Genomic DNA, 27,052 nt, shown 5'->3' on the forward strand with positions numbered 1-27,052 from the left:
GGTTGGATATCGACAATTTGCCAGAACCTCCCAAGAAGTTAAGATGAGTGTGGCATAAAATCATTTAGCACAATAAAAAAAGCAATTTTATAGGTGGTGTTACTGATCAACATGGTTGGTTTGTGTCTTATCTTGTCCTTGCTCTATGGTCATAAAATATGTATGAATTTATATTTGGTTACTGAATGCAATGCATGCATTGAGCAGCTTAATAAAATCTGTGGCCAACCCACTCGACTCTCCGAGCTAGATCTCTATGCATTGAGCTAGATCTCTCTATGCACTTTACTGCCTAGCAACCACTCAATCAACTGATTGATCACGTGGTACCACCACTGGCAACTTGTTGTTTGGTTGGCTCCCTTGACTCTCAACGTATAGCTTAGCATGGGCTTGCTGGTGTACGGGGTACCAACTGTAACTTCCCGTAAAAACTTGGCCGGAGCAGACGACCACAGAAAAATAAATAAAATATAGCCCATTTGACAGAAGAAAAACAATGCCTTGGTGACAAGTTTGGATCGTTACACTGCAGATTAAGAAAGTAAGTGAAAATGGTCTCAATGCTTGAACATTTTTTAATGGATATAATGATCTGGGATTGATGTGTTGTTATTATGGGGGGTATTTTTTTATCACATCACATCTATACACACACGTTGTAGCTGCATCTCCCGTCTCTACGCGGCACACTGCACTGGGCCACACTGCGCTGCCGGTTCTACGTCGGGCAGTTCCACAACTTTGGGATTCAGATGAAGCTATATTATTAAATAAAAGGGCAACAATTGGGAGGTACATCACTTTTTAGTGAAATTTTTTGCAGTTGCAATGCATTGTTATTGCAAACGACTTTATTAATTAATCAAAGTCAAACATTTAATTTTCTTATTTATTTAACTGTAACAGTAACACTACAGTGACTGTGACTGTGAGTAACATGTTAAATGTTACATTTTTACAATGTTATTCCAATCCAAGGCAACCGATAGCAAATAACACTAACATAACACTAGTTAAAGCCATTGGACCCTTTCGGTACAGAAAACAAAATAAAAGTTCACAGATTTACAAATAATATACAGGGTTTACAGAAGGTAGTGGTGAAAGACTTCTCTTGAAATATTATTCCATAAAACGCTTTACTTTTTGAGAAAACAGTAAAACAATAGCAATTCTCGATAGCGAGAATTACGGATTTATTTTAAACACATGTCATGTCACGGCGAAACGCACGGATACAATGGTGGGTTCTCCACTAAACACAGACTCCGATGACCGATTGAGCCTAAATTTTCACAGGTTTGTTATTTGATATAGAAGTTGTGATACACGAAGTGTTGGCCTTGGACAATACTGTTTACCGAAAGGGTCCAATGGCTTTAACAAGACACTAAGTAAATTGTTGGTGTTTTTTTAGGGTATCAGTCACTGTCTGTGGCAATTGGCACAGGATGCTGTCCAGGTCTGGCCTGGGACTTTGGAACTTGGACCTTGGATCTACCAAGAGATTTTTTTCTCACAAATGATTGTCAAAAACAGTTAAATTATTCATAAAATTACAAAAATGCACCAGTCATACAAGAAAAATAACATTGTTTAAATTTATTTTATTTCTCAACCAGATTCTAGTCGTCCCTGACACAAGATGGCGTCTCCCTTGGTTATAGGATCTAGTATGGGAGGTCTCCGCCCAAATACAGGGGGAGTAATGTTTACACCAAGGGATATCCTCAAAACATCTAATGGATTACGCACTCCTGGAAGCCGAGCATCGAGAGGATCGTTTGAGTACGGTCGCCTAGAAGAAAGAGCTCCATCAAGAGGCAAGGAAGATGTGAAATTTTGAAAAAAAGTTCAAGCAAAAAGGAGGACACAATCATTGCAATAAAGGGATGGGTTCAGACCTGATACTTCATGTAGGCAACAAAGACGATTGCCCCCCTGGTCATTGCCTTGGTGCCCGAAATGCTACAGTAGAAATTTATAATTTCCTCATAGCGTGCCCTTACCAAGGAAAAATGCCTTGGTGCCCTCGCCCTTTCAAAAAACGAAGCATACAGGCCTGTACATGTACATCATTGGTTTTGGGAAGAAAATGTTCAATTCAAAACATTGACAAATTTAAATTAGCTTGCAAACTTATTTATCAACCAATGCAATAAATTGTCTGTCATATGTTTTAAACCTAGTCTTTCTCAAAATGATCAGATAAAAATGATGAATTTCAAATGTATTATAACCTAATTTAGATTTGTAGTGAAGAGCTATATTGTCTTTCTTTCTCTTGCCCCAATTGTTTTAACCATGTCAGTTGCCTTTTAAAGTTTGTTGTTGAAAATAAATTGAAAAGTCCCCTCTCGCCTTAACCTAAAACAGTAAACTGATAGTACCCATGGTCAAGTGGGTAGACCTTTAGGACTTGCAATCACAGGGTTGTTGGTTTGATTCATACAAGCTAATCGCTGATTTCACAATGACAAGAATTTTACAGTCTAATTACTGAATCACAACTTCTTGATTTTTGCAATTCATAATCAAAGATGTTTGAAATCAATGTTTGTATGAGAGAGATTGGCTGTTGCCAGCTTGGTAGTTATATCCTCTTGCAGGATTTTACCAAGATCATCTAAACAAACAAACAAATATAATGTTGTTATTTTGCGAGAGCAATTCATAATAACTTGTGATTGTTCTTTGCATCCAGCTTCCTCAGCGCCGTTATCACCTGTCGCCCTCACCCCAAATCCCCAACTCAGTATCATTGAAGTTGAGCAGCTCATAAGAGACAAGGTCAGACAGCACTACCATGACTTGAAACAGGTAACTATAGACATCATTTAGCTTTAATTGTAATCTTGGGAGATGCAGGCCTTGAAATCACCCACGGCACCCACAACAACTTGACATTAAAGGCAGTGGACACTATTGGTAATTACTCAAAATAATTATTAGCATAAAACCTTACTGGGTGACGAGTAATGGGGAGAGGTTGATGGTATAAAACATTGTGAGAAACGGCTCCCTCTGAAGTGGCATAGTTTTCGAGAAAGGAGTAATTTTCCACGAATTTGATTTCGAGACCTCAGATTTAGAATTTGAGGTCTCGAAATCGAGCATCTAAACGCACATGTGACTTCATGTGACAAGGTTTTTTTTCTTTCATTAAGATCTCGCAACTTCGACGACCGATTAAGTTTAAATTTTCACAGGTTTGTTATTTTATGCATATGTTGAGATACACCAACTGTGAAGGCTAATCTTTGACAATTACCAATAGTGTCCACTGCCTTTAAAAATACTTCCTGACTTAAAATAAAGGCAGCTGAACACTCTAAAAAAGAAAAATGAAAACCAGTTTAGAAAATGTCCGCTGAAACAGTCCAGTCTTTCGAAACTGGTGATTCATCCTATAATGTACTCAAAACATCTCTCTTAATTTCAGGCGTGCCAGAATTACGACATCGATCAGAGTCTGACCATCACAAAGGGAGAGCTTCGGAGGGTCCTAGACACCTACTGTCACCCCCTGACCAGGGAGCAGTTTGATGCTGTTGTGGCCAAGGTACCAGCGAATGCCAGCGGAACCATAGTGTACTGCAACTTCCTAGATAGGTTTGCCAGCAGCGGAGAAGGATCCAGGGAGTCTTGGAAAATGACCTCGGGTCATAGGTCAGTAAACTTTTCCTGTTTGTATTTACTTGTTTACTTTTTTACTTGTTTACCACAGATATTACAAGTCAGGTTCAGACTTGGTTTGATATAGACTTGTGGACAAGTCATCAATGGCGTAATGGTTCAGGTCTCCATATTTGAATATTGCTCTCGCGAGATCACTGCTCTCACGCGAAGCTGCTGGCTGCTGACTACTCCCCGTTTAATGAGACTGCACAGTGTGAGAGCAGTAGTCTCGCAGGGGCCAGCACTCTTGCGAGAATACTGCCGCTGTTGCGGGAATTGTGAAAAGAGTCGGAATGCTATCACCGCGACATACATTAGCGACTTTTCCACAAGTCTAGGTTTGATAGTAATATGTGTGAATAGATCAGAATTTTTTTACATGTTTGTCAGTTTATGTACATGGTGGATTACATAAAGAGCTTACACTGTCAGCAACTGTTTTGATAGCAAAAACCAACTCTGTAATGTTCCTTTGAAGGAAAACAAATCATGTTTTGGTGGACTCATATTTTTTATTTAATATAGATATAGCTACACAAAGTCACCTCAGGATATGGGAATTGATGTCTTGGAGAGACAACTGCGAGAGAAGGTAGCGGGCAACCTGAAGAACTTCATCAAAGGCCTGCATTTATTTGACTACAACCGGGACGGCAAGGTCCAAAAACACGAGATGCGCAAAGTGATCGAGAATTACTGTTTCCGAATGACAGATGAACAGTACGACCGGTGAGTGATAGTCAAGTCTCTGGGGGTAACACAGGTGAAATATCTTGGCCAAATTTCATACTGATCTGAGTTTAAAATTACAATAAAAGTTTTGGAAGTGGCCAAGGATCAAATTTCTAAAGTCTACATTTCGTGTTATACTTCAGCCCGTTCCAGTAAAACTAGCAGCCTAGTTGTTCACATTTTACTATTTGAAGCAGCAGTTTTTATCCTGCCCCATTGCAATACTCAGACAAGTGTTTAATCCTAATTGAAAATTATTTTTATTGGTTTTGTTCCTCTTTTAGATTATGGTCCAGGTATGACTTCCATCATAATGGTGTTGTGAACTACAGAGAGTTTCTCCAGCGACTCGGTGTGAACGTCAAACGTCATGATATTATGTTCCCGGAGAGCACCAAACCATGTGAGTCCCAATTGTCAACATGATGGGTTACTTTACTTTTCTCAAATGAGAAGCCAAGATCTTCATTAAACTTGTTGTGGACAAACAGTTTTAACTGTGCATTTGGCTTGATGTCTAGTGGTTGAGTTATCAGAGTGTCAGGGATGTGATTCCTCTATTTTTAACTGGAAATTCTTCTTATTTATTTTTGTACCTTTTGTAATTAAGATCAAATTCATAAAAACCTGAAGATAAAACCATAGTGAATGCCCCAGATTGCAGAGTAGGGCTTTTAAAACAAAAGATAAATATATGTAAGCAGGCTTCGTGCACACATGCTTTCGCGCTCACAAACGTTCACACTTTGCACACACAGTTCAGGTTTTTTTAAAAGTCTATCACATCCATGGAATGGGGGCTCGTACAGGGCACTTTTGTTTCTTAGCAAGGTACTTTGAAGAAGTTGCTACTCATCAACCAGGAGTGAACTGGTTCTTGTGTGGGTGGAGCTGCCTGTTTTTTTTTTATGTCTGAAGAAGTTGGGCCCATTTCTTGGCAAACCCTCAACCAGCTGTCAGATAAAGTCCCATTGCCCTTTGAAGTTGTGGTCCATCCATTGCAAACGGGAGCAACCCCTTAGACAGGCAGGACCAGTATGGGGGCAGGCTTCTTCTTCATAAAACACTAATCACCAATATATTTTGTTATTAAACTTTTTAGTGTCATTTGCGGAGAAGGAACAAAATCGACACAAACAAGTGGAACAGTTGGCGGTATTCAACGGATCGGATGACACCGTACGGGGGATGACCTTCCCTCAAATCGAGGCAGAGCTTCGCAAGCGGGTATATTATGATTTATGTTTTCTATTTCACAGTACTATTAATGCTTACTGAAAACTTAGGAACTTTCCTGGATTTCAAAAAGATCAACATTTTTGTCCTCAAGATAATGTTTTATGAGACATTGCATGACCTCCATTGGGAAAAACTTGAGGGTGGGGGACGCAATTGCATTCAGATTAGTTTAATAACAATGAAGCCAGGTTCATACTTCATGCGAATGCGATCGCGATGCAAATTTTTACGTCACAAATTTGCAACATTTGAAATGTGTTCAACTCTTGCGAAACGTTCACAGCAAAAACATGGCTGTGACATCAAAATTCGCTTTGGAAGTAGTAAGGAAGTAAGAAGTACTTGCAGAAATCTCAATCATACAAAGCAGATTGAATGGAAGTGCAAAGAATATTGCCTTGTTTACCTTTAAGTGTCCCAGCGGAAAAATAATGGCGCCCTTTTAACAAGGAAAAAAAGCCTTGGCCAAGGTAAGATCAATTTGTACTCTTAAACAAGCGCTCTTTCTTGTTTTTCACTTTTGCAGCTGAAGGAAAACTACATCAATCTGAAGAAGATGTTCATGGCCTTCGATGCGAGACAAGACGGTTTTGTTTCCCTTGAAGACCTGAAGAGCATCTTAATCCAGTTCACGCTACCGATGTCTGATCAGTTATTTCTGCAACTTATGGACAGGTAAAGAGACAGACACTGATCAGAGCTAATTATTTGCTTTTGTTTGTGTGTAAAGCGCAATGATAATTTGTTTTGATTTGCGCTATATAAGAGCTGGTTTTACTATTATTTATTATGACCATGTTACATGCATCTGGTTTGCAACAAATTTCAAAAAGCTAAATATAAACATAATACTTTAAGATATGTTATTTTTGTATCGGGATAAAGAGTACTACTTGGTTTGTTCCCTTACCTGGGTGTGTATTAAAGGCACTGGACACGTTTGGAAATTGTCAAAGACTAGTATGTCACTTGGTGTATCGCAAAATATGCATAAAGTAACAAATCTGTAAAAATGTGCACTCATTTGGTCATCAAAGTTGCAAGAGAATAATGAAGAAAAAATACCCTGCGGCAGGTCCTGGACAAATTTGTGTCCTTTCAGATGCATAATATAAGGCTTCATCCAGGCCCTGAGCCTTTTAATATTTGAGTGAGAAATTACCTCTTTCTCAAAAACTATGTTACTTCAGAGGGAGCCGTTGCTTTTGTTTTATACTATCAACAGCTCTCCATTTCTCGTTACCAAGTAAGTTTTTGTTCTGACAATTTTGTTTGAGTAATTATTACCAATAGCTAGTGTCCAGTGCCTTTTTTAAAAAAAATTGTGAAAATGGTTGCAGTAATCAATTTTTCTTTTTCTTTTAATTTAGGTTTGGCCTGAAAGCGTCTCACAAGATTCCCTGGGAACATTTTCTGGAGAAATTCCAGAATCCTAGAATTGAAGGAAATGGGCAGACCATCCCGATCAAACCAAATCACAAGTGAGTTGAACTTATTTAAATGTCAAACTTGTGAAGCACTTTATCAATGAATTTAGTACTCAATAAATGCATTGGTTAAAAAAAACTCGAGATAGGATTAATCCTAGAGTTTTGTGAAATCGGCTGCAGTACCTCCAATGTTTGGACCATGGTTTCAGGCATTTCAGAAGCAATACTTCTAACCCCTGTTAATAAAGGACGCAACTGTTGCAGTTTGCAAGTGCTTACGAATGTTGCCATTAAACTATTTTCCTGATTCCCTCCAAGCAGCGTTTCAAATCTTACTCAATGTTCTTTTCTGTTTGATGAACAGAGTGAATCCCATCCGAGAAGGAGACAGTGAGATGGAAGTTGAAGACATCGCAAGACTCCTCCATAAACACGTCACTAACATGTACCCTTCTATCAAAGAGGCCTTCTTGGCTTTTGATCAGGTAAGACTCGGCTTTTGAATCCCAGGAAAAGCTCTATGTAACCATAGGGTATAATCTTGCCTGTCTCCCCACTGTCCTGGGCCCATTTTCATAGAGCTGCTAAGCACACAAATTTGCTAAGCATGAAATTTTTTTCTTCATAAAAACAGGATTACCAACCAAGTTTCCACATGGTTTTCAGGATAAGCAAACAACAGCTGAATACCAGTAACAAGCAGTAGGCAACAAATGAAAATTTGGTTGGTAATCCTGTTTAAATCGAGGAAGAAATTTCATGCTAAGTAAATTTTTTAGCTTAGCAACTCTTTGAAATTGGGCCCTGGTCGCTCAAGCCTTTGCTCAGCATCTGACACTACTCGCCTCATGGAACCTAACTCTGTCAAGGTTTTCAAGTCTGCATCAAGTCGCACCTTTTCACATTTTGCTCCCTTAACCTGGAATGCGTTCACTATCTCCATCAGATAATCTGACTCTTTAATGCATCTGACACTACTCGCCTTAAGGAACCAAACTCTGTCAAGCTTTTCAAGTCTGCATCAAGTTTCACATTTTGCTCCCTTAACCTGGAATGCGTTCACTATCTCCATCAGATAATCTGACTCTTTAATGCATCTGACACTACTCGCCTTAAGGAACCAAACTCTGTCAAGCTTTTCAAGTCTGCATCAAGTTTCACATTTTGCTCCCTTAACCTGGAATGCGTTCACTATCTCCATCAGATAATCTGACTCTTTAATGCAAATTCAAGAAGTGTATTTTTTCCCAATTTGGTTATTGATGTAGTGGTGCCTTATATGTACACAGATGTAGGTGTATGTAGAACTTTCACTGAACCATCAAGATTTCAGCAAAAGGCCACCTACCTAACATGTATTTCCTTTTATTTAAAAAAAAAAAAAATTCACTGGCTGAATTTTAAAAAGGAGGTTTGAACAAAAACTCTTGTTAAAAAAGCAGAATCAAACACAGAGCTAGAAAAACAATAAAAACCAAAACATGAACAAGTGAATCTAAACTTTTCCCAGGATGGATTCTTAATTAATTTCTTATTTCCATTTTTGTAGAATCGAGATGGCAAGGTAACAAAGAAGGAACTGCGTAAGATCTTGGATAAGTTTACCATACGTCTGAATGAGCAGCAATTCAAAGGCCTTGTCGCACAGCTAGACCCATACAATGACAACTGCATCGATTATCACACATTCCTAGATTTGTTTGAAGTTCGCGAAACGAAGGTGAGTGATAAATTTTGACCTCCTCCAACAAAAGTCATTTACATTTTTTTTTTTAATGCAATTGGTATTAATGGTGGTTTTTATTTTCAAATAATGGTTTTCAAGAAAGTGAAGGGAAATACTTCCTCTTGTGTGTTAGTTCATTGTTATTAGTTTGACTATTATCATATTTTTCTGGTAATGCAACTAATGGCTCGTAAAATGTCTATGTAGAGAAGATGTTAGTTTTAGATATTTAATTTTGATTTATTTATATACACACCCAACAGCACAATTAGCGCCAAAAACAGGATAGGTAGGAAACGAGAAGAAATGTTCAGTTTTAGATGTGGGAGGAAAAACCCAAAATAGGGAAAACCTCACAATAGGTATGAACTGAAAACCCAATCCACATACAAGGCCCTGGTCTGAGGTTGGATTTGAATCGTGGTCCACAGAGGTGGAAAACCTAAAAAATAAGGAAACCCTCGTGACCAAGTAAGGACATACGGCAACCAATTCCACTAGCAAGACTCTGCTTTAGAACATGTAGGATATGAACCAAGTTCACAGGGGTGAAAAACAGAAGAAATCACTCGACCAGTCTGTGTAACTCTTGATTCATTCAAATAAAATCTTTTACAGGAGGGTCACAAATGGTTAGACTCTGAGCATCGGTGGAATGACAGGGCACCAGCTAACCTTGCCTGGTCCACTGTAGAGGATATTCTACGAGAGAAGATAGAGGAGTACTGGAAGAGTGTGAGTTCAGCGTACCGTCTAGCCGATCCAGAGGGGACTGGAGCTATTGGATACAAACCCCTGAAGAGAATTCTCAACCGTCATGTCTTACCAGTCTCAGATGAACATTTTGATGTGTAAGTTGATTTAAGTATTTGAAGGCACTGGACACGCTTGGTAATTGTCAAAGACCAGTATTCTCACTTGGTGTATCCAAACTTTATGCATAAAATAACAAACCTGTGAAAGTTTGGGCTGAATTGGTCATTGAAGTTGCAAGAGAATAATACAAAAAGAAAAAACACCCTTGTTGCACAAATTTGTGTGCTTTCAGATGATTACCAAAGGCTTCAGGTTTGAAGTCTTTTAATATTTTAGTGAAAACTTACCTCTTTCTCAAAAAACTACGTTACCTTAGAGGGAGCCGTTTTTCACAAGGTTTTACACTACCAACAGCTCGTCAATACTTGATACCAAGTAAGTTTTTATGCTAACAATTATTTTAAGTAATTGATTACTAATAGTGTCCAGTGGCGTTAAGACTGCTTTGACTTGCAATGACCAGCACTTTCATTATATTGACATATTTTTCCCCACCAGTTTATGGAGTCAGTGTGAGGAATCGCCAGACGGCAAGATTATATTTGGAGAATTCCTGGCCAAGCTGGGTGTGGACGTATCCCCTGGGGATCTTGTTGGTCCAAGTACAAGAATACAGGTCCTGAGTGATCTCAGTGAACAGCAGAGACAAGCTGACTTGGATATCAGGTTGGTTATTTTACTTAATTTTTAAATTTGTTTTTATTCAAATAGCGCAAGCGCCAATAACCTGATGGATAACAATATTTAACATTAAAACAGTAAAACAGAATAATTATTTATAGGAAAAAAAAAATAAATAAAAAAATCATGCACAAGGCAAGAGGGTAAAACCCTAAAATAAAAACAGACAGAGAGTCTTCATCATTGTTAAAAAAACACCATCAATCCATCAATACAAATAGTTGAAAGTAACTCAAATGAAATGCAAACCTGAAACAAATCTACATCATTGACCAGCAGGTCAAAGGATTAGAGTAAGTACATGGCTTTTGTTGCTCCAGGCCCATCTGGAAATATTTTTTTGTATTTTTCCTTTTTGCGATGGCTAAATAAGTGATACAACAAGCGTTTTTTGACTTGATGAGTGGTCTTCGCACAGGACTCAAGCTGTTATGTTTCTATTCTAATTAGCTCAGTACGGGATCCAGTCCTGGTCATGACATGTGTGTCTTTAAAAGAATGAAGAAGCATGAGAAGAAGCACGCACAAAGCCTTGTTTTCGCACTCAAACATCCCGATAGGAGGAACTAGAAGACACACTGGTGGCACATTTACCATCAAAATATCCATAGAACATAAAGTAGAGGCTTTTATGAAAATGGTACCGTCTTTTCTTAAAGAACTATTCTTGCGTCCTCACAGCAAGACATTGCAAATTTGTTAAAATTGTTTTCGTTTTTTTCTTCTCCAGATTGACGAATGTTCAGCAGACTGCTCTGGAGCGAACCAGTCAACTGTCTGCAGATGAAGTGATCGTAAAGCTCAAGGATCGGATGGCTCAGAAGTCTGGACGAATCAGAGATAACTTCTTACGCTACTGCAAGAGCCGACGAGGCAAGCTGTACAAGAAGGAGTTCAGACAGGTCGGTGGAGGAGGAAAATTGTGTTCTTGGAATTGTTTTGTGGAAAAGGAGAGGGTAGAAGGGCAGTCAATGTGATGATGGCTCACTTCTGTAAAGCCTGGTTCATTTCAACTGATACTAATTATGTTGCGATTTTTTTTTACCATAACGTTTGTATCGCATTCGCAGGAATTATGAACGGGCCTCACTAATGAGAGATTATGTTTCGGTGTTATTTCCCAAGGGAAAAAAATAAATAAATAAATAAATAAATGCATACAAATTTGATATAAATACTGTCTGCCCTGAGCCGACTGGGTTTTTCTTGGTACTAAAATCCTTTGACTGGGTCTTACTAATTCTTAAAATTCTTTCTGCTCAGCTGACTGGTTCTTTCCAAATTTTAATGTTCTCTCCTGAGCCGACCCGGCCGGTCTTTATAAGTCTAAAAGAAAAAAAATCCTTTTCTGCTAAAGTTGATGAAATTACTTACCTATAAGAAGATAATTAAAGCCAGCTTTTCATGTTGTAACTTCAGGTCTTGAAGTCCTTTGGAATGTACATGGAAGATGACCAGTTCAGTAGCCTATGTGAGATTGTTGGCTTCAACCGCGGTCCGTTGACGTACACAGACTTTGTAGAGCAGTTTGAGGATCCTAGAGCGAGAGGTCCCGGTGATGAAATCACGAGGGTACCCAATCATCGCTACACGCATCTATTGACGCAGAGTATGACGTCAGGGGAAGTAGAGGGTCTACTACTGGACAAGATGAGACAGGCGTTTGGGGTAAGTTGGTGGATTGGATTGAGGGTTTGAGTAGAGGGGGTGTATGAGAGGTCCTGGTGATGAAATCACGAGGGAACCCAATTATCGCTATACACATCTATTGACGCAGAGTATGACATCTGGGGAAGTAGAGGGTCTACTACTGGACAAGATGAGACAGGTGTTTGGGGTAAGTTGGTGGAACGGATTGAGGGTTTGAGAGGATGGGGATTGATAAACTGCATGGGTGCTCTTGTAATGTCGGTCGATCAGTTATCACTTACGTGGCTTATTGAATCAGTTTCTTGGGTTGAGCAAAACATTGAGACTACCAACATAACCCTAAATTGATTAGTTGGTAGAGCACCAACATGTTAATCCGGAGGTCGCTGATTCAAATCCTGCTCTTGTCATTAATTGTTTGTTCAACACAAAATTTGCTTAATTTTACCCAATTAGTTTCCTTTGTGGTTTATCAATTTCATGGCCCTGCTTACTTTAGCAAAGAGTTTGCTAACACTCAACGGAGCAGGGAATTCTGAACTTACATCAAGCCTATTTCACAGATTAGCATTTCACAGGATTTTTGCTTGTGCGCATGCGCAATCCACGTTTAAAGACAGTGGACACTATTGGTAATTGTCAAAACCAGTCTTCTCACTTGGTGTATCTCAACATGCATGAAATAACAAACTTGTGCAAATTTGAGCTCAATCGGTCATCAAAGTTGCGAGATAATAATGAAAGAAAAAACACCACACAAAGTTGTGTGCTTTCAGATGCTTGATTTCGAGACCTCAAATTCTAAATCTGAGGTCTCAAAATCAAATTCATGGAAAATTACTTACTCCTCGAAAACTACATTACGTCAGAGGGAGCCATTTCTCACAATGGTTTATACTATCAACAGCTCTCCATTACTCATTACCAAGTAAGGTTTTATGCTAGTAATTATTTTGAGTAAGTACCAATAGTGTCCACTGCCTTTAAGTATTCTTTGTTTACAAACCTATCGCATAAATTTGGCACTTGCCCTGTTGACAAAAAATAATGATTCTAAGTGCAGTATTTGGCGGTAAGCAGAGCCATGAAATTAGGCCCTGTGATAACCTCAAAATCCAAACCTACAATCCACCAAAAACAATCGCATCCAAACCAAAGACTTTGACATTAATTCTCACCCACATAATAGAGCCTCCGCACCACATTCTACAAGTTGGATGACAATCACGATGGGCTCGTCGAGCAGGAAGACTTCCGCCGTCTGATGGACACCTTGATGTTCACCATCTCGGACGAGGAGTTCAAGAAGCTGATGAGTAAGCTAGGCATCAATAAGAGGACCAAGCTGAGCTACAGGGACTTCCTGGACAGGTTTCAGGTGGTGGACGCCCCGGGGAGCCACAAGTGGCTTGACTCTGATCACAGGTATGACAACACCACGCTAGCAGATCAGATAATAATAATAATAATAATAGCAAAACTTTTAATGCGCAGTCATCCACGGTAGACTGAAAAGACGTCTACAATAATACAATACAATAACTAACAAAAAACTTGCAAATTTATATCATTTATACGAGAAATGAGCGAGAAAAGTCCTCAGACATCAAATGAGTTTTAAGCTAAGATTGAAAAGTACTTTAGGAACTAGATGGTTGAATATACGATGGTATCAAAATCCACAATCGAGGAGCAGGTGTTGCAAATTCCCTGTCCCCCAAACTTCCTTTGGAACGTGTAGGGGCATTAGATGATCGCAGACCAGGATGAGTGAGAGAGGGAGAATGAATAAGACAAGAAATGTAGCCAGGAGGGCACAAAACGTTAACAGGCAGCTTTGCAACATCTTCGCTGATGGCTGAATGAGGGATCAGTCTAAGAAAGTTGCTCATTAGCTTTCCTGTGCGCCGTGCGATATACTTAGATGTTTGTTTGCATTGTTTCATCATTGTTTAACCTCTGTAAGATTGCTGTGGGATGACATGAAGGCATTCAAAAAGATTCAGTTTTTTTAAATCTTGTCCACATGGGTCGTCACATTCTTGACTTCCAGGGCCCAATTTCATAGAGCTGCTTGCTGACAATATTACTTAATAATTGTTTGCTTAGCAGAATTGTACATGAGACATGGTGTTATGGCTGGCAACCTTATTCTAGTAAGCATAATTTTGTTGTGCTTAGCTGCTTTTTGTGCTTAAGCATCTCTTTGGAATTGGGCCCACCAGTTCCTTAACATTGTTATTGTTTTCCTGATTTCAGGTTTAACAAGACCCACGACCCAGCTCAACTCGCTGCAGATCAGGTTCACGACATCCTGGTGACCAAGGCTCAGCGTACGTACCAAGACCTCGCCAAGGCCTTCATGACCATCGACAAGAACGGCAACGGAGTCATCACTAAGAAGGAGCTGAGAGATTTACTCTATACGTTCATGCTACCCATGACCAAAGACGAGTTTGAACTCCTATGGAAAAAGTGAGTCGTCATTTTTCAGGAAGTGCCACCTCAAGCCTTTATTCCAGTATGCCTCTTTAAAGACTCAAGAGTTAACGTGTAAATGAGCGCAAGTTCACTACTATAACTCAGAGTGTTTTGCGGTTACACCATGCGAATATCTCTTACGAGTAGTGTTGGCTGAAAAGAAAGGATAGTTAATTAACCATTGGTTTTCAGAACCAACATTACCTCAAAAAATGATATTCACATGGTCTTACCGCAAACCTCTCTTATAGTCTTGAAGGTTCAAATTCACTACTACAGTTTTTTTTTATGCAAATTTTCAAGCATCACTTTAAAGGCAGTGGACACTATTGGTAATTACTCAAAATAATTAATGCCATAAAACCTTTCTTGGTGATGAGTAATGGGGAGAGGTTGATGGTATAAAACATTGTGAGAAATGGCTCCCTCTGAAGTGCCATAGTTTTCGAGAAAGAAGTAATTTTCCACAAATTTGATTTCGAGACCTCAAGTTTAGAACTTGAGGTCTCGAAATCAACCATCTAAACGCACACAACTTCGTGTGACAAGGGTGTTTTTTCTTTCATTATTATCTCGCGACTCCGACGACCAATCGAGCTCAAATTTTCACAGGTTTGTTATTTTATGTACATGTTGAGAATCACCAAAATGAGAAGACTGGATTTTGACAATTACCAATAGTGTCCACTGCCTTTAAAACACTTGATCATTAATTAAAGTTACCCAATCAAAATCAAAATATTATAAATCTGGACGAGCCAGGGCATGCAAGAAATGTTTAAAGGCAACAAAAATAAAAAGACAAAAACTAGAATAAACGAATAATTAAACTTTGTTTTTATTTCTTTCAGGTATGACTTTGACTGCAAGGGTTACATCGACCATCAACATTTCCTGTACATGATGGGCAAGTCCTTTGCTCCAGGAGACGAGATCGGAGTCAGCCGAAGAATCGTTGAGGATTCCCATGAGACTCTGGAGAACCATCACATTACGCAACTAAATAAACAGTGAGTATAGTACCTCGACTCATGCAGTCTGTTTCCCTGCTTAAGCAAAAGCGGGAGCCAGGGTGTTTTCCCAATGACTTGTTTTTTTAAACTTGGGGTTACTCTTGTCCTTCAAAATAATTCAAAATCCTTGATAAAACATTACATTTTTGTCCTGTTCTTCTGAGATGTGTACAGGTCCCCATTTTTGTAAATCCTGTAAGCACAAAAACTTGCTAAGAATGGAAAACTCTTGCTTAGCAGAAACTGGTTACCAGCCGACAATTCTATCAATTTTTACATTGTTGCGACTGGTACCCTATTCACTTTTCACTTAACAGAGAAATTTTCTAAGGTTTTTTGCTAAACAGCTTTATGAAAGTTGTCCCTAATCAGTCGAACAGTGTTTTTGATTGAACACAAGTGGTTGAATATAAATCCAATCTTCCACAAACCCATCATTGTTTTTCTTGTCTCACATCTTCAGAACATCACCGTTAACTAAGCTTCTAATGCCACCTTCATCCAAGCTTAGCAAAGAAATTTGCTAAGATTATCTGCTAAACAGCTTTTTGAAATTGGGCCCTAATCAGTCGGACAGTGTTTTTGATTTAGAACAAGAGTTTGGATATGAATTTATACTTAATTTTTCTTGTCTGACAGAATGAACATCACCATAAACCAAGCTTCTAACGCCACCTTCATCCCGGCTGACCAGCTAGAGCAAGCCCTCAAGGATCGCTTCCGGGATAAGTACGCCTCCTTTCAGAATGCCTTCAACCAGCTTGACCTCAGCAAGACGGGCTATGTTACGGTCAAGGAGCTCCAGAAGGTCCTGTTGGACCACAACTATCTGGTGGATGACAGCACATTCTCTGAGTTTTTACAAAGGTTGGTGTTGGTCAGTTTGTTCAAATTTTAGGCATTTTAGTTTGCCCTCGGATATCCTTAAAAGTCACTCAAAAGTCCTTGGCCATTTAGAGCTGTTCAGCAAGGAAAGAGTTATGAACCAGTCATATCAATGTAAACTTTGTGGTATTTCGGCTGGTTCCCTATTTTATCTAGGTATGATTTGAGGTCTGCAATTTTTTGTGCTTGCAGGCTTTATGGAATTTGGCCCTCGAAGATACAGATCGCAGTAATCAGATATCTGTTGTGTTTCAATGATTTTCGTGACTAGGTGAAACTTGTCATTAATATTGTTCAAAGATATATGATACAATTGTTTATGCGACAAGAATGACAATGTTTTCTAAGACCCACTTAGGGGTCTATTCTTCAAATAGAGTCCAATGGTAAGACCCACTATCTGATTCACGTAGGAACTTTTACATTGTTAACCATAGAAATTCCCTGAAGAAGTCAATATAAAAAATGGAAAAATACACAGAAATTTGATTCTAATTCAACATAATTATTCTTTGTGTTTTTGTAGAATCAATTTTTTGTGCTTGCAGGCTTTATGGAATTTGGCCCTCGAAGATACAGATCGCAGTAATCAGATATCTGTTGTGTTTCAATGATTTTCGTGACTAGGTGAAACTTGTCATTAATATTGTTCAAAGATATATGATACAATTGTTTATGCGACAAGAATGACAATGTTTTCTAAGACCCACTTAGGGGTCTATTCTTCAAATAGAGTCCAATGGTAAGACCCACTATCTGATTCACGTAGGAACTTTTACATTGTTAACCATAGAAATTCCCTGAAGAAGTCAATATAAAAAATGGAAAAATACACAGAAATTTGATTCTAATTCAACATAATTATTCTTTGTGTTTTTGTAGAATCGGAGTCCAGTCAGTGAAGGGCAAACTTTCCTATGTACAGTTCCTTGAAGCGTTTGACGAGGGTAGAGAGGCACGCTATCGGCAGAAGAACCACCCCGTGGTTCGGCCGGAGAGTTTCTCTCTACTAGGTCCGGATAAAGCCCTGAAGAAACTCAAGAGGTTGATGTCCACTCAACTACCAGTCCTTAAATCGGTAAGTTTTGACACTGCTTTTAAGTTGCTCTAGAATTGCAAGGGTCGTGGGTTCAGTAATATGCCTTGGTAAACACCAAAAATTAATATTCTTATCCCGATGCAAATTTAACATCTATTATATAAGTTTTGAATTATCAGTCATCTGAAAACTCTGCGCAGAGTCAAAATTATAAAACACTCAACAGAGCCAAGAGCAAGTTTGGAGTACACACATTTATTGATTTTTCTCTCACTGCAGGCATTCGGTGCTTTTGACAAGGACAAGCGAGGGCGTATATCCGCTCCGGAGCTACGTCGAGTGTTGGACAACTTCTGCTTCAAACTAACAGACAAGCAGTTTAAACACTTGATGACAAAGATCCGTGTGAACTCGGACTTGACTGTGAGCTACATGGCATTTCTGGAAGAGTTCTCAACCAATGAAAATGAGGTATGTGTTGTCTTTTGGGAAGTTTAGTTTTTGAAATTAGCATTTTTATTTCTGCAATCTGAATCTCGACCTGTTTCAGGCATAATATTCTTTCTACTTTAGTCTGACATCCTATTTGTTGAGCGATACACTGAGCGATAAACTCCAAAGTGGGTCGAATTCCACCCGAGTAACATGCCTGTGATATTTTTTTCACAGGACTCGGGAAAGTACTGAGTATACAGTGCTAACACACATCAGTGTATGGGTAAAAAACCAAAATTAATATTCCAAACGCGAAGTTAGATTATTTGTTTCTCATCAAGTGTGACATTTTTTCTACTATCATCATCATTATACCATGTAAGTTATGTAAATCTGTGATCATCACGATTTTTGTTTCCTACCAATTCTGTAACGTTTCTGTAACGACCTTTTGATCCTTATGGATATTAAGTTACAATTACGATATGTTGTAATTTATCAGTTTATCAAGTCGAGGCCATACAGCATCTCGAGCCTGCCAGACAAGAAAAAAACAAATAGAGTCATGCAATTATAATCCCATCACATTCATTTTTCTGCAGATTGCAAACAGCTGGTTTGAATCCCTTAACAAAGTTGACGAGGAGACGACCCGTCAATCGCCGCCGTTGTACACCCTAGAAGATCTACAGAAGGACATCAGGATGGCCGTAACGGCGCGCTTCTATCGTTTCACGGAGAAGTTTGGCGAGGTGGACTACGCTAAGATCGGGGTGGTGTCCAAGGAGGATTTCAAGATGGTGATGGATGAGATTGCATTCAGGATGAATCCAGATCAGGTAAGAAATACAGGAGTGTGATTTCCTTGTTTTGTTCGCTGGGAATCCGGTTTTTTTAACCCCCACCCATCTTTATATTTTTTTTATATTTTAGAACTAAGAAAATGAAGATGAAACTGTAGCGCAGCCTAAGTTGTAGAGAAGGGCTTTTAAAACCAAAGATTAGTGTATACAGCAGGCTTCGCACTCGAAAGTTCTCACGCTCACACGCTTTCACGCTTTGCGATTAGAGTTGGCTTTTTTATGTCACTGACAGCCTATCACATCCCGTTGTAATCTTGACATCAAAGGAAGCAAGTTTCCCCTTCTTTATTTGTATACAAACACTGCATTATGTTGTTTGGCGTTGGCATTTTCCCATTCACCATAGGTACAAAACTGTATGCTTGCACAATTATTGGCAAGCCATTAGGCTACTACCCACCTTTAAATAGTAGAGATCACCTGCTACAAGAGGATGTAGCAAAAAATATTTGAAGTTTATTTTTAAAATCTTGAATCCCTCCTTTGGCTAATTTGACCTTTTTTTATCTCCAATCCTCTTCCAGCTCGACAGTCTGTGGAACACATTACCAGTCAATGAGTTTGGCAACATGGAGTATCATAAGTTTCTCAAGCAGTACACGGTGGACAACTTGGATGTCTCTAAGTTGGACTCATTATCCGAGCTTCCTAGAGCATCCTCCGTTCATCCAGCGAGGCAGATTGCAACCAGTCCGGCAGTGAGAGCATCCAGTAGACTGGTGAGTGTACATGTAGGTCCACTCGCCCCCCACCGGTCTCATTCAAAACTGCTGGAATTAGTTTTTTTGAGGCATGGTGGCCACTATAGGAGTGCACTACTGTGAAGTGCGTGTGTATACAGACAGACTTGGTAGAATTGGTCTTAGCTAATTACTGGCCAATGACCGTAACAGTTCTTGGTTGCAGCTTCAAAAACGAACTAATGACGGGCATGTATTGCTGACAGGCGCAATGCGCTTTTTGCAACATGTTATCACACATGATGTGCTAATGCATGTTGGCAATAATGTAAAAGATCTTTTTTAACCAAAGTTGCAAAAAGAATGTTGTGATTGGGCCCTATTTTGAGCACAAGGCAAAACATTACAATAATTATTTGTAATGGATTTACACAACAGAGCTGCATTATTAAGGATTGGCAATTGGGGCAATATTTAACGAGAGTCAAGCTATAAACTCTCTTCTATATAAAGATCTCTGATTACATTTTACAGTCGAGCAGGATGTCCATCCAGCGACTAGCCACGCCTCTGGTCAACGCTGAGAATGCTGAGCAAAGGCTGAAACTTCAAATGGGTAAACAGTGGAAGGAGGTCCAGAGATTGTGTCGCCTTAAAGACCCTGAGAGCTCAGGAGAAGTAGATGGAGAGGACTTCAGAGGTGAGTTTCGTTTTCCTCCGACTGAATTAGCAACAATTTCATAGCAACGGCTTCAATAATACAAAGGAATTCAATATTAATGATTGAGTGCAAAAAGTTGGGAAGGTAGGGCATTTTGCTCTACCAGCCAGACATCTATAGTGGGCGATACCCATACCTACATCCTTACAGACTGTGAAGGGGGTAATCCTATTTCAGCCCCATGAGTGGATGGCATGGTGTCCCTGGTGACAGTTGATCTAGGTTGATAGCCCAAATCTGTTAAGTTTAGCCCTCAACCACTGTCACACTGACGAGGTCGTTCGTCCTAGTAAGTTCAGGGATATCTCATAACTAATTTTTTTTTCTTTTTTTCAGGAATCCTGGAAAGCCTTGGATTTTCATTAACTGGTGATGAGTTTGATCAGCTGACCACGAAGTACGACTTAAAAGGAAATGGAAAGTAAGTGATTTAAACAAACTTCTCAAATAAGTTAATGTCATATCAAGCGGGGAGGGTTTCCTAGTTCAGGTCTTGCCCAATTAACTATAAAGTTACCCGTAAACATGTTTCCATTGCATTCAAAATTTTATTTAGTATCTGTATTTAGAATTGCATTTGATTAAATTCTGGGTATAATTTGTGGTCGTTGTCAAAGAACAGTATCCTCCTTTGGTGTATCCCAACATTATGATGATAAAATAACAAACTTGTGACAATTTTAGCTCAATTATTCATCGAAGTTGCAAGAAACTAATGATAGAAAGAAAAAAAAACTGTTGTTACATAGTATAGTGTGTACACATGCGTACAATAACAACCCTGTTGTCAATTGTCAATATTTTTTCATTTAAATCACACCAATACCAGACTATTGAGATTATTTACAATTCATTTTTGGTTCCATATTTTGTTGTTTTGCAGATTTTGTTACCTGGATTTCTTGAAGCATTCCGTACTGAAACTTCAACCAGTAGCCGAGGAAGGTGAAGACAGACCCTCCATGTCTAGGCATAGAATACATCCATCCAAGATCCCGGTAAGAAATAGTTTTGCTTACACCCCCCACCCACCCCCAAACCCCTGGTCTGTATTTTTACAGCAACATAATACAGTGGCAACACAGTATATTAATAGTGTGTACAGTAGTGCAAAAGTGTATGGTTGCTGTAAGCTCGTTCATGTGAATGAGAAGTTTTTATGCCGATCATGAAACCCGCTTATGTAGCACCTTACAAGGTGCACTTGGTAACTACTGCCAGAAATACCAAGGCAAACCCTCTTCTCTTGGCAGTAAGTGTAATTGGGGTCTTTTACAAGCGTTACACAACACAAAGCTTTACGTCCCATCCGAAGGACAAAGCTACAGTTGTTTACTTAAAAGTATCTTGCTTACAGACACAGGAGCCGATTTCACAAAGAGTTAGGACTCGTCTTATCTCGAGTTAGGATGAGTAACTCATAGTTAGGACGAGTTACTCGTCCTAACTTAAGATTAATCTTAAGGTCTGCATGCTACAGTGCAGGGTTGGGACTCGTCCTAAGTCCTAAGATTAGTCTTAAGTTAGGAAGAGTTTTGTGAAATTGACGGCAAAAGTCACAACCGGGACTCAAACCTACACTCAGAACAATCGGAGCTTGAGTCTCAGCCACGATGTGCCACAAAATACTGCATCAAATAAAAAGGTGGAAATCTAATTAACCTCTACTCTACCCCTGTACTCTTATTCCAGACCAAACCTGGATCGTCTAGTAGCGACATGATCCAAGCAATGCTGAGAGTACGGGAGTGTATCATCGACAACTGGAAACAGATGAGGAGAGCCTTCCGCGGGATCGATCCATCAGGGACAGGCATCGTGACCGCCATGCAGTTCCGTTCCGTCCTGCGTCAGTTTAACATCAACATGTCGGAAGATGAGTTCTTTCATTTGATGACGTACTACGATAGGTGTCTGGAGGGTAAGATCTCATACAACGACTTCTTAAGGGCTTTTCTTCAGTGAGACGCTTTTTGGTGGGATTCAGATTTTTGCTTGAAATGGAAGGTATCTGCAAGTCAAGGTGAGGCTTATTTTTTTTATGGGGTAGACCGATTTTATTATGTGGAGAGATTGTATTGTGTCTTCTGGAAAGATAAGTGCAACATTGGTGAGAGGTTTACAGATTTGCATCTATCAAACATGGTTTAAAGATGGTCATAGTGGAAAACTTCCCTTGAAACATTTTTGCTTGAAATGCTATGGTTTTTGAGAGTGAGTGAAACAACTTTAGTTTTGATCGTGGAGACCAAAACTTGTTCTAAAATATTGACAACTATTTTATTTTGACTGGGATGATTTGTTGAGCCTAAACTTTCCCGGGTGTGATATTTAATGTATATGTTGCGTCACACAAAGTGCGGATACTGGTCTTTCCCTTCCAATGTTGTACATGAACTTTAATGAAATACCCTGGTGTTTTTGAAAAGAAGATGTAAACTATTTGTTGTTATACAGAATGAATCTAGCTAAACAGACAATCATAGAGGAAACCAATAGAGAACTACCCTTATGCCAGTTTTTTTTACTTGTCTTAAAGGGAAGGTACACGTTTGGTAATTACTCAAAACAAATATTAACTTAAAAACTGACTTTATAATGAGCATTGGAGAGCTGTTGATAGTAGCATAGATTTTGAGTAATAGCATAGATTTCTCACTAAAATAATAAAATACTTCTAGCTAGAAGTCTTTTATTCCAACAAGGGTGTTTTTTTCTGTCATCATTTTCTCACAACTACGATGACCAATTGAGCTCAAATTTTAACAGGTTTGTTATTTTATGCTTATGTTGGGATACACCGAGTGAGAAGACTGGTCTTTGACAATTACCAAAGGTGTACCTTCCTTTTAAAAGAAAAGGGGCCAAAGACCAATCATTGATGTCCGTCAGCATTGGAAGTTTCTGTTAAGAAAACGGTTATTTAACTAATTCCAGCAGCCTTTTTACACTGAGAGTTGACTAATTTCCTAAAATGTTTATTTTGGAAGCTCTCGTATGCTTAGATTTAGACGTCGGTTAGTTCGTTGTATTACATCCCAGCAAACATCATTAGAATATTTATTTATTAAGAAGAAAGTAACCTAGTTCTTAAAAGCGTACATGCATTCCAGTGCTCTCAATTTTTATGAATACTTGCTAAATTTCCTAAAATGTTTATTTTGGAAGCTCTCGTATGCTTAGATTTAGACGTCGGTTAGTTCGTTGTATTACATCCCAGCAAACATCATTAGAATATTTATTTATTAAGAAGAAAGTAACCTAGTTCTTAAAAGCGTACATGCATTCCAGTGCTCTCAATTTTTATGAATACTTGCTGAAAACATATTCGGTTTACTCTTGTGATATTAGTTAAACCACAAAGCAAGGTGTTTGCAGTTATTTTCTGGCAGGGGTTGTTGAATTTCTGTGTTTTCAGCTATAGGCTGGTGTTGGGTTGGGAAGATTGGGTGCGTTCCATTAGCTTCCCGAGGTCGACCCCAGTCTGCCCCCGGTACGTTCAAAATAGCTTTGGGGTCATTCCAGGGGCTCACCCATGTCAGCCCCAAGTGCCCTGCTTGTGGAGCGGGATCTTGGGGTTTGCCCGATGTGCATGAAGTCACCATGAGAGGGTGAGTGTGATCGTTCGATTAGCTCCTGTCAGGGGCTCACCCGAATGAACATCGCGGGGTCGACACGGGGAAGCTAATCGAACGCACCCATTGTCTGTAGAAATACACTGTATATATAGTGTGCTAATATATATATATCTGTATTTTAAAGAAAATTGTCATCAGTAAACGGACATGCTTTTCATGTCTATGAAATCACTTATTTGTAATTTAATAAACAATCTTTGTTGGTGTCATGTAAATATGAACATTTTTGACAGTGTATAAAATCCTGATCTTTAAAGATATGAATTTGTTAATTCTCTAGCCACTATGGGCGTTGTAAAGTTTGTGTGTGTGTGAATTATGTTCCGACTATGCATTGTATTTGATTCTCATTTTGTATGTCTGTAAATAATAATACTACATAAAGCATGCTGAATTATGGCTGTCTCTGGATAATATTTATTTACTTCTCTTTCTACGATTCATTTCGATCTCTCTCCATGTATCATATATCTTTAGGTAAAATTCCCCTTGGCAAGACAAAAAAATTACACAATATAAAGCAAGTGATTTATCAATTATAGTTATAAAAGTTGTCATAGATTCTGTCTTTCAAAGACAAATGAACATCGGTCTTAATCCAATACTCAAGCCAATTACTACCAGGTATGCGAGAGATGTAAGTCTTGGTTGTACTGTACTTGGAGTCAGTTTCCCCAGTGTGTTTCAGTTTAGTGTATATATTACTAGACCAACGAGAAGGATTACACACTCGCCAAACCTTTACATGCATTTTAACTCTCAAAACAGCAGACCATTGGCAGGCAGTAGCTGCATGTGACGCATAGAGTTATATATAAGAACTAGAGGGCGCACTGGCCTGTATACGCGCCCCGGCATGCACGCAGGCGGCCATTTTCTAAGTTGACAAAACTGGCATCCCACAGCGTGTGTTTGTGCGGCCATTTTGTAAGTTGAACAAAATAGCATTGTGTAGCGTTTAATAAACAAAAACTCCAACATGTGTTTCATATTCAACGCGAGTACAGAATGGCGCGCGCATGTCTCCTTGTGGTCCCGTCGCGTTTGTGCACGAAGCATCACCCGTGCGCCCTCTAGTTCTTATATATAACTCTATGATGTGACGTCACTGCAAGGGGTCCATAATACTAGGCAGAGGGGAGTCTGGGTGTCTTTTGCACAACCTGTTATAAATGTAGACACCCTGTTTTATGTGTCGTTTAAATTGTAACCAGTGTTTAAATTTTCAGCAAATTTTGACACCATTTTACTAAATCATGACTTAAACCTTAGAGCGGTCAATACATATAACATTCATAAATAAAGCAACTAATTCAAACTCATAAAACGCATACAATCAAAGCATGCAGCATAGTGTAGGCCAGCCATTGTGCTCAATAAAAAAAAGTTCCCTTTTAAAGAGAAAAACGTAAAGCTAAAGTGCACTGACGCAGAGATCACATGCCATAGATAGTTACTCATTAGGTATCCTGATAGACGGTAGCTTGAGTCGATCCACACGATGAGGGTAGGAGGAAGGCGAGTCTTTCTTGTGCCGCCTCATCGCTTTGAGAGCTCGTACTAAGACGATCAAGATGACAAACAGTAGCACGACGGTGGCCGTCAGCATTGGTAACTCCACATAGGAGAAGTTGAAGTAGTCCGAGGAGGCTGGGACTGGGTTCCAAGGCACTGAGTTCAAGAAAAGACAATGAGTTCATGACAATGAGTTGTTGTTACACCCTTGTTATTATTTTTGGTCAAATAAATAATAGTAACAAGGGTAACAACCAAAGGTCTAGTTGTTTGCAAAGGGGTGCTAGGGGCAGGCAGGCCTGTATGCTTCGTTTCGGAAAGGACAAGTGCACCAATTGTAAATTTCTACCGGAGCATTTCAAGCGTAGCAAGAGGCATGGAGGCAATCGCCCTCGCTGCCTCCGTGAAGTATCAGGCCTTTATAGGGGATGCGACACCCCTAAATAAATTTTCTCAGATGGAATTTTGAGCAACAAATTAAGTGAAAGAAGGACATTCAGTTAAAAATATCAGTCACTTTGACAATCAAATTTTGTTGTTTTGTATCCTCGAATAAGCTTACTAACTTGTGAGAATGTTGTGTGCTCTGACATTATTTTTTTGAAACTATTTTGCTTTGAAATAGTGTAAAGCAATTAGTTTAGGTTTTCTGTACAGGGCCCAATTTCATAGAGCTGCTTAGCGGCCAATTTTGTGCTTACTGTACGATTTCTGTTTCATAGCGCTGCAAACCGTAAGCACACGAAAAGGCTGGCTAACCTTCCAGTGCTTACCGCACGAAAATGAATGAAGTAACAATACAAATCCATGGTGAATGCCCAAGATGGCCGCCTAATTTTCTTGCTAACTTGTGAAATACGATTAACACCTTAGCAACGTTTTCTGCTACAGTAAGCACAAAATATGCTTATTATTATGCAGCGCTATGAAATTGGGTCCAGTTAATCCTCTGCTTGCCATTTTTATATGATGTACATCATATTTACATCATAATGAACACCAACCTTTATCGCCGGTCCTGATCCGTATGGGCCCGTCTGTGTTTGGGTAGGCCTTGGAAGATGAACCAGACTGGGATACATCCCTCCTTGAAATGACAGACGAGTCTTGACAGCCTCTTGCGCATGGAGATTGAAGGTCGGCTGCGTGACACGTCGCTAGGTCACAGTGAACAAATACCTACAATATAAAATACACAACAGCTTGCAATAATTTGCTTTTTTTCTGCCAGGTTTACAAATGATTTCATGTGAGAGTTTGTAATCAGTTTGTCGCGTGACACGTCGCTATGTCACAGTGTACCAACACCTTCAACATAAAACACTTGATGGGGTATCATGAGCAACACACTTGCCTTAAATTGCTTCTCTCCACCCAGGATTACAAATAATTTCATGTGAGAGTTTGTAATCAGTTTGTCGCGTGACACGTCGCTATGTCACAGTGTACCAACACCTTCAACATAAAACACACGATGGGGTATCATGAGCAACACACTTGCCATAAATTGCTTCTCTCCACCCAGGATTACAAATAATTTCATGTGAGAGTTTGTAATCAGTTTGTCGCGTGACACGTCGCTATGTCACAGTGCACCAACACCTTCAAGATAAAACACACAATGGGGTATCATGAGCAACACACTTGCCATAAATTGCTTCTCTCCACCCAGGTTTTACAAATAATTTTATGTGAGAGTTTGTAACACAGAGTCAGAGTCGGCAGCAGAACAGGTCGCTATGTCACAGTGAACAAACACCTTTAACATGAAACACACAAAGGGTTTATCAAGAACAACACTTGCCACAATTTGCTTCTCTCCACCGT

The 27,052-nt window shown here is 39.3% G+C and overlaps 2 protein-coding genes across 4 annotated transcripts in view; one reads left to right on the forward strand and one right to left on the reverse strand.

Moving 5' to 3' along the window:
• Positions 1–433: 433 nt before the first annotated feature.
• LOC139939283 (EF-hand calcium-binding domain-containing protein 6-like) lies at positions 434–24,104 on the forward strand. Its single transcript, XM_071935035.1, has 27 exons — positions 434–544; positions 1,626–1,826; positions 2,708–2,823; positions 3,446–3,672; positions 4,207–4,410; positions 4,698–4,816; positions 5,516–5,640; positions 6,179–6,327; positions 7,023–7,133; positions 7,447–7,567; positions 8,632–8,802; positions 9,427–9,659; positions 10,123–10,290; positions 11,036–11,207; positions 11,725–11,973; positions 13,145–13,380; positions 14,215–14,430; positions 15,288–15,446; positions 16,089–16,316; positions 17,217–17,412; positions 17,653–17,844; positions 18,411–18,647; positions 19,196–19,390; positions 19,886–20,051; positions 20,409–20,493; positions 20,956–21,070; positions 21,765–24,104. Exons 2-27 carry the CDS (start codon positions 1,649–1,651, stop codon positions 22,035–22,037), a joined length of 4,641 nt encoding a protein of 1,546 aa, XP_071791136.1. The 5' UTR covers positions 434–544; positions 1,626–1,648; the 3' UTR covers positions 22,038–24,104.
• Positions 24,092–27,052, reverse strand: part of LOC139939286 (uncharacterized) — a 33,028-nt gene continuing 30,067 nt past the window's right edge. The window contains exons 14-15 of one of the 3 annotated variants that reach the window (XM_071935038.1): positions 26,230–26,404; positions 24,092–25,381 (exon numbers count right to left, since the gene is read on the reverse strand). In XM_071935038.1, coding sequence (XP_071791139.1) covers positions 25,164–25,381; positions 26,230–26,404 — 393 coding nt within the window. In that variant the 3' untranslated portion in view covers positions 24,092–25,163. The remainder of the gene's footprint in view (positions 25,382–26,229; positions 26,405–27,052) is intronic. The other 2 variants (XM_071935037.1, XM_071935039.1) reach the window with 2 other exon arrangements.

The sequence above is a fragment of the Asterias amurensis genome, chromosome 7, assembly GCF_032118995.1.
Source record: "Asterias amurensis chromosome 7, ASM3211899v1".
Taxonomy (NCBI): domain Eukaryota; kingdom Metazoa; phylum Echinodermata; class Asteroidea; order Forcipulatida; family Asteriidae; genus Asterias; species Asterias amurensis.

Excerpts from the sequence above, each read along its gene's own strand:
- LOC139939283 (XM_071935035.1), top strand. The coding sequence starts at position 1,649 with ATGGCGTCTCCCTTGGTTATAGGATCTAGTATGGGAGGTCTCCGCCCA. Across the intron at positions 5,641-6,178 it reads AGGCAGAGCTTCGCAAGCGG|CTGAAGGAAAACTACATCAA; the intron begins GTATATTATGAT and ends TCACTTTTGCAG. Across the intron at positions 11,208-11,724 it reads ACAAGAAGGAGTTCAGACAG|GTCTTGAAGTCCTTTGGAAT; the intron begins GTCGGTGGAGGA and ends TTGTAACTTCAG.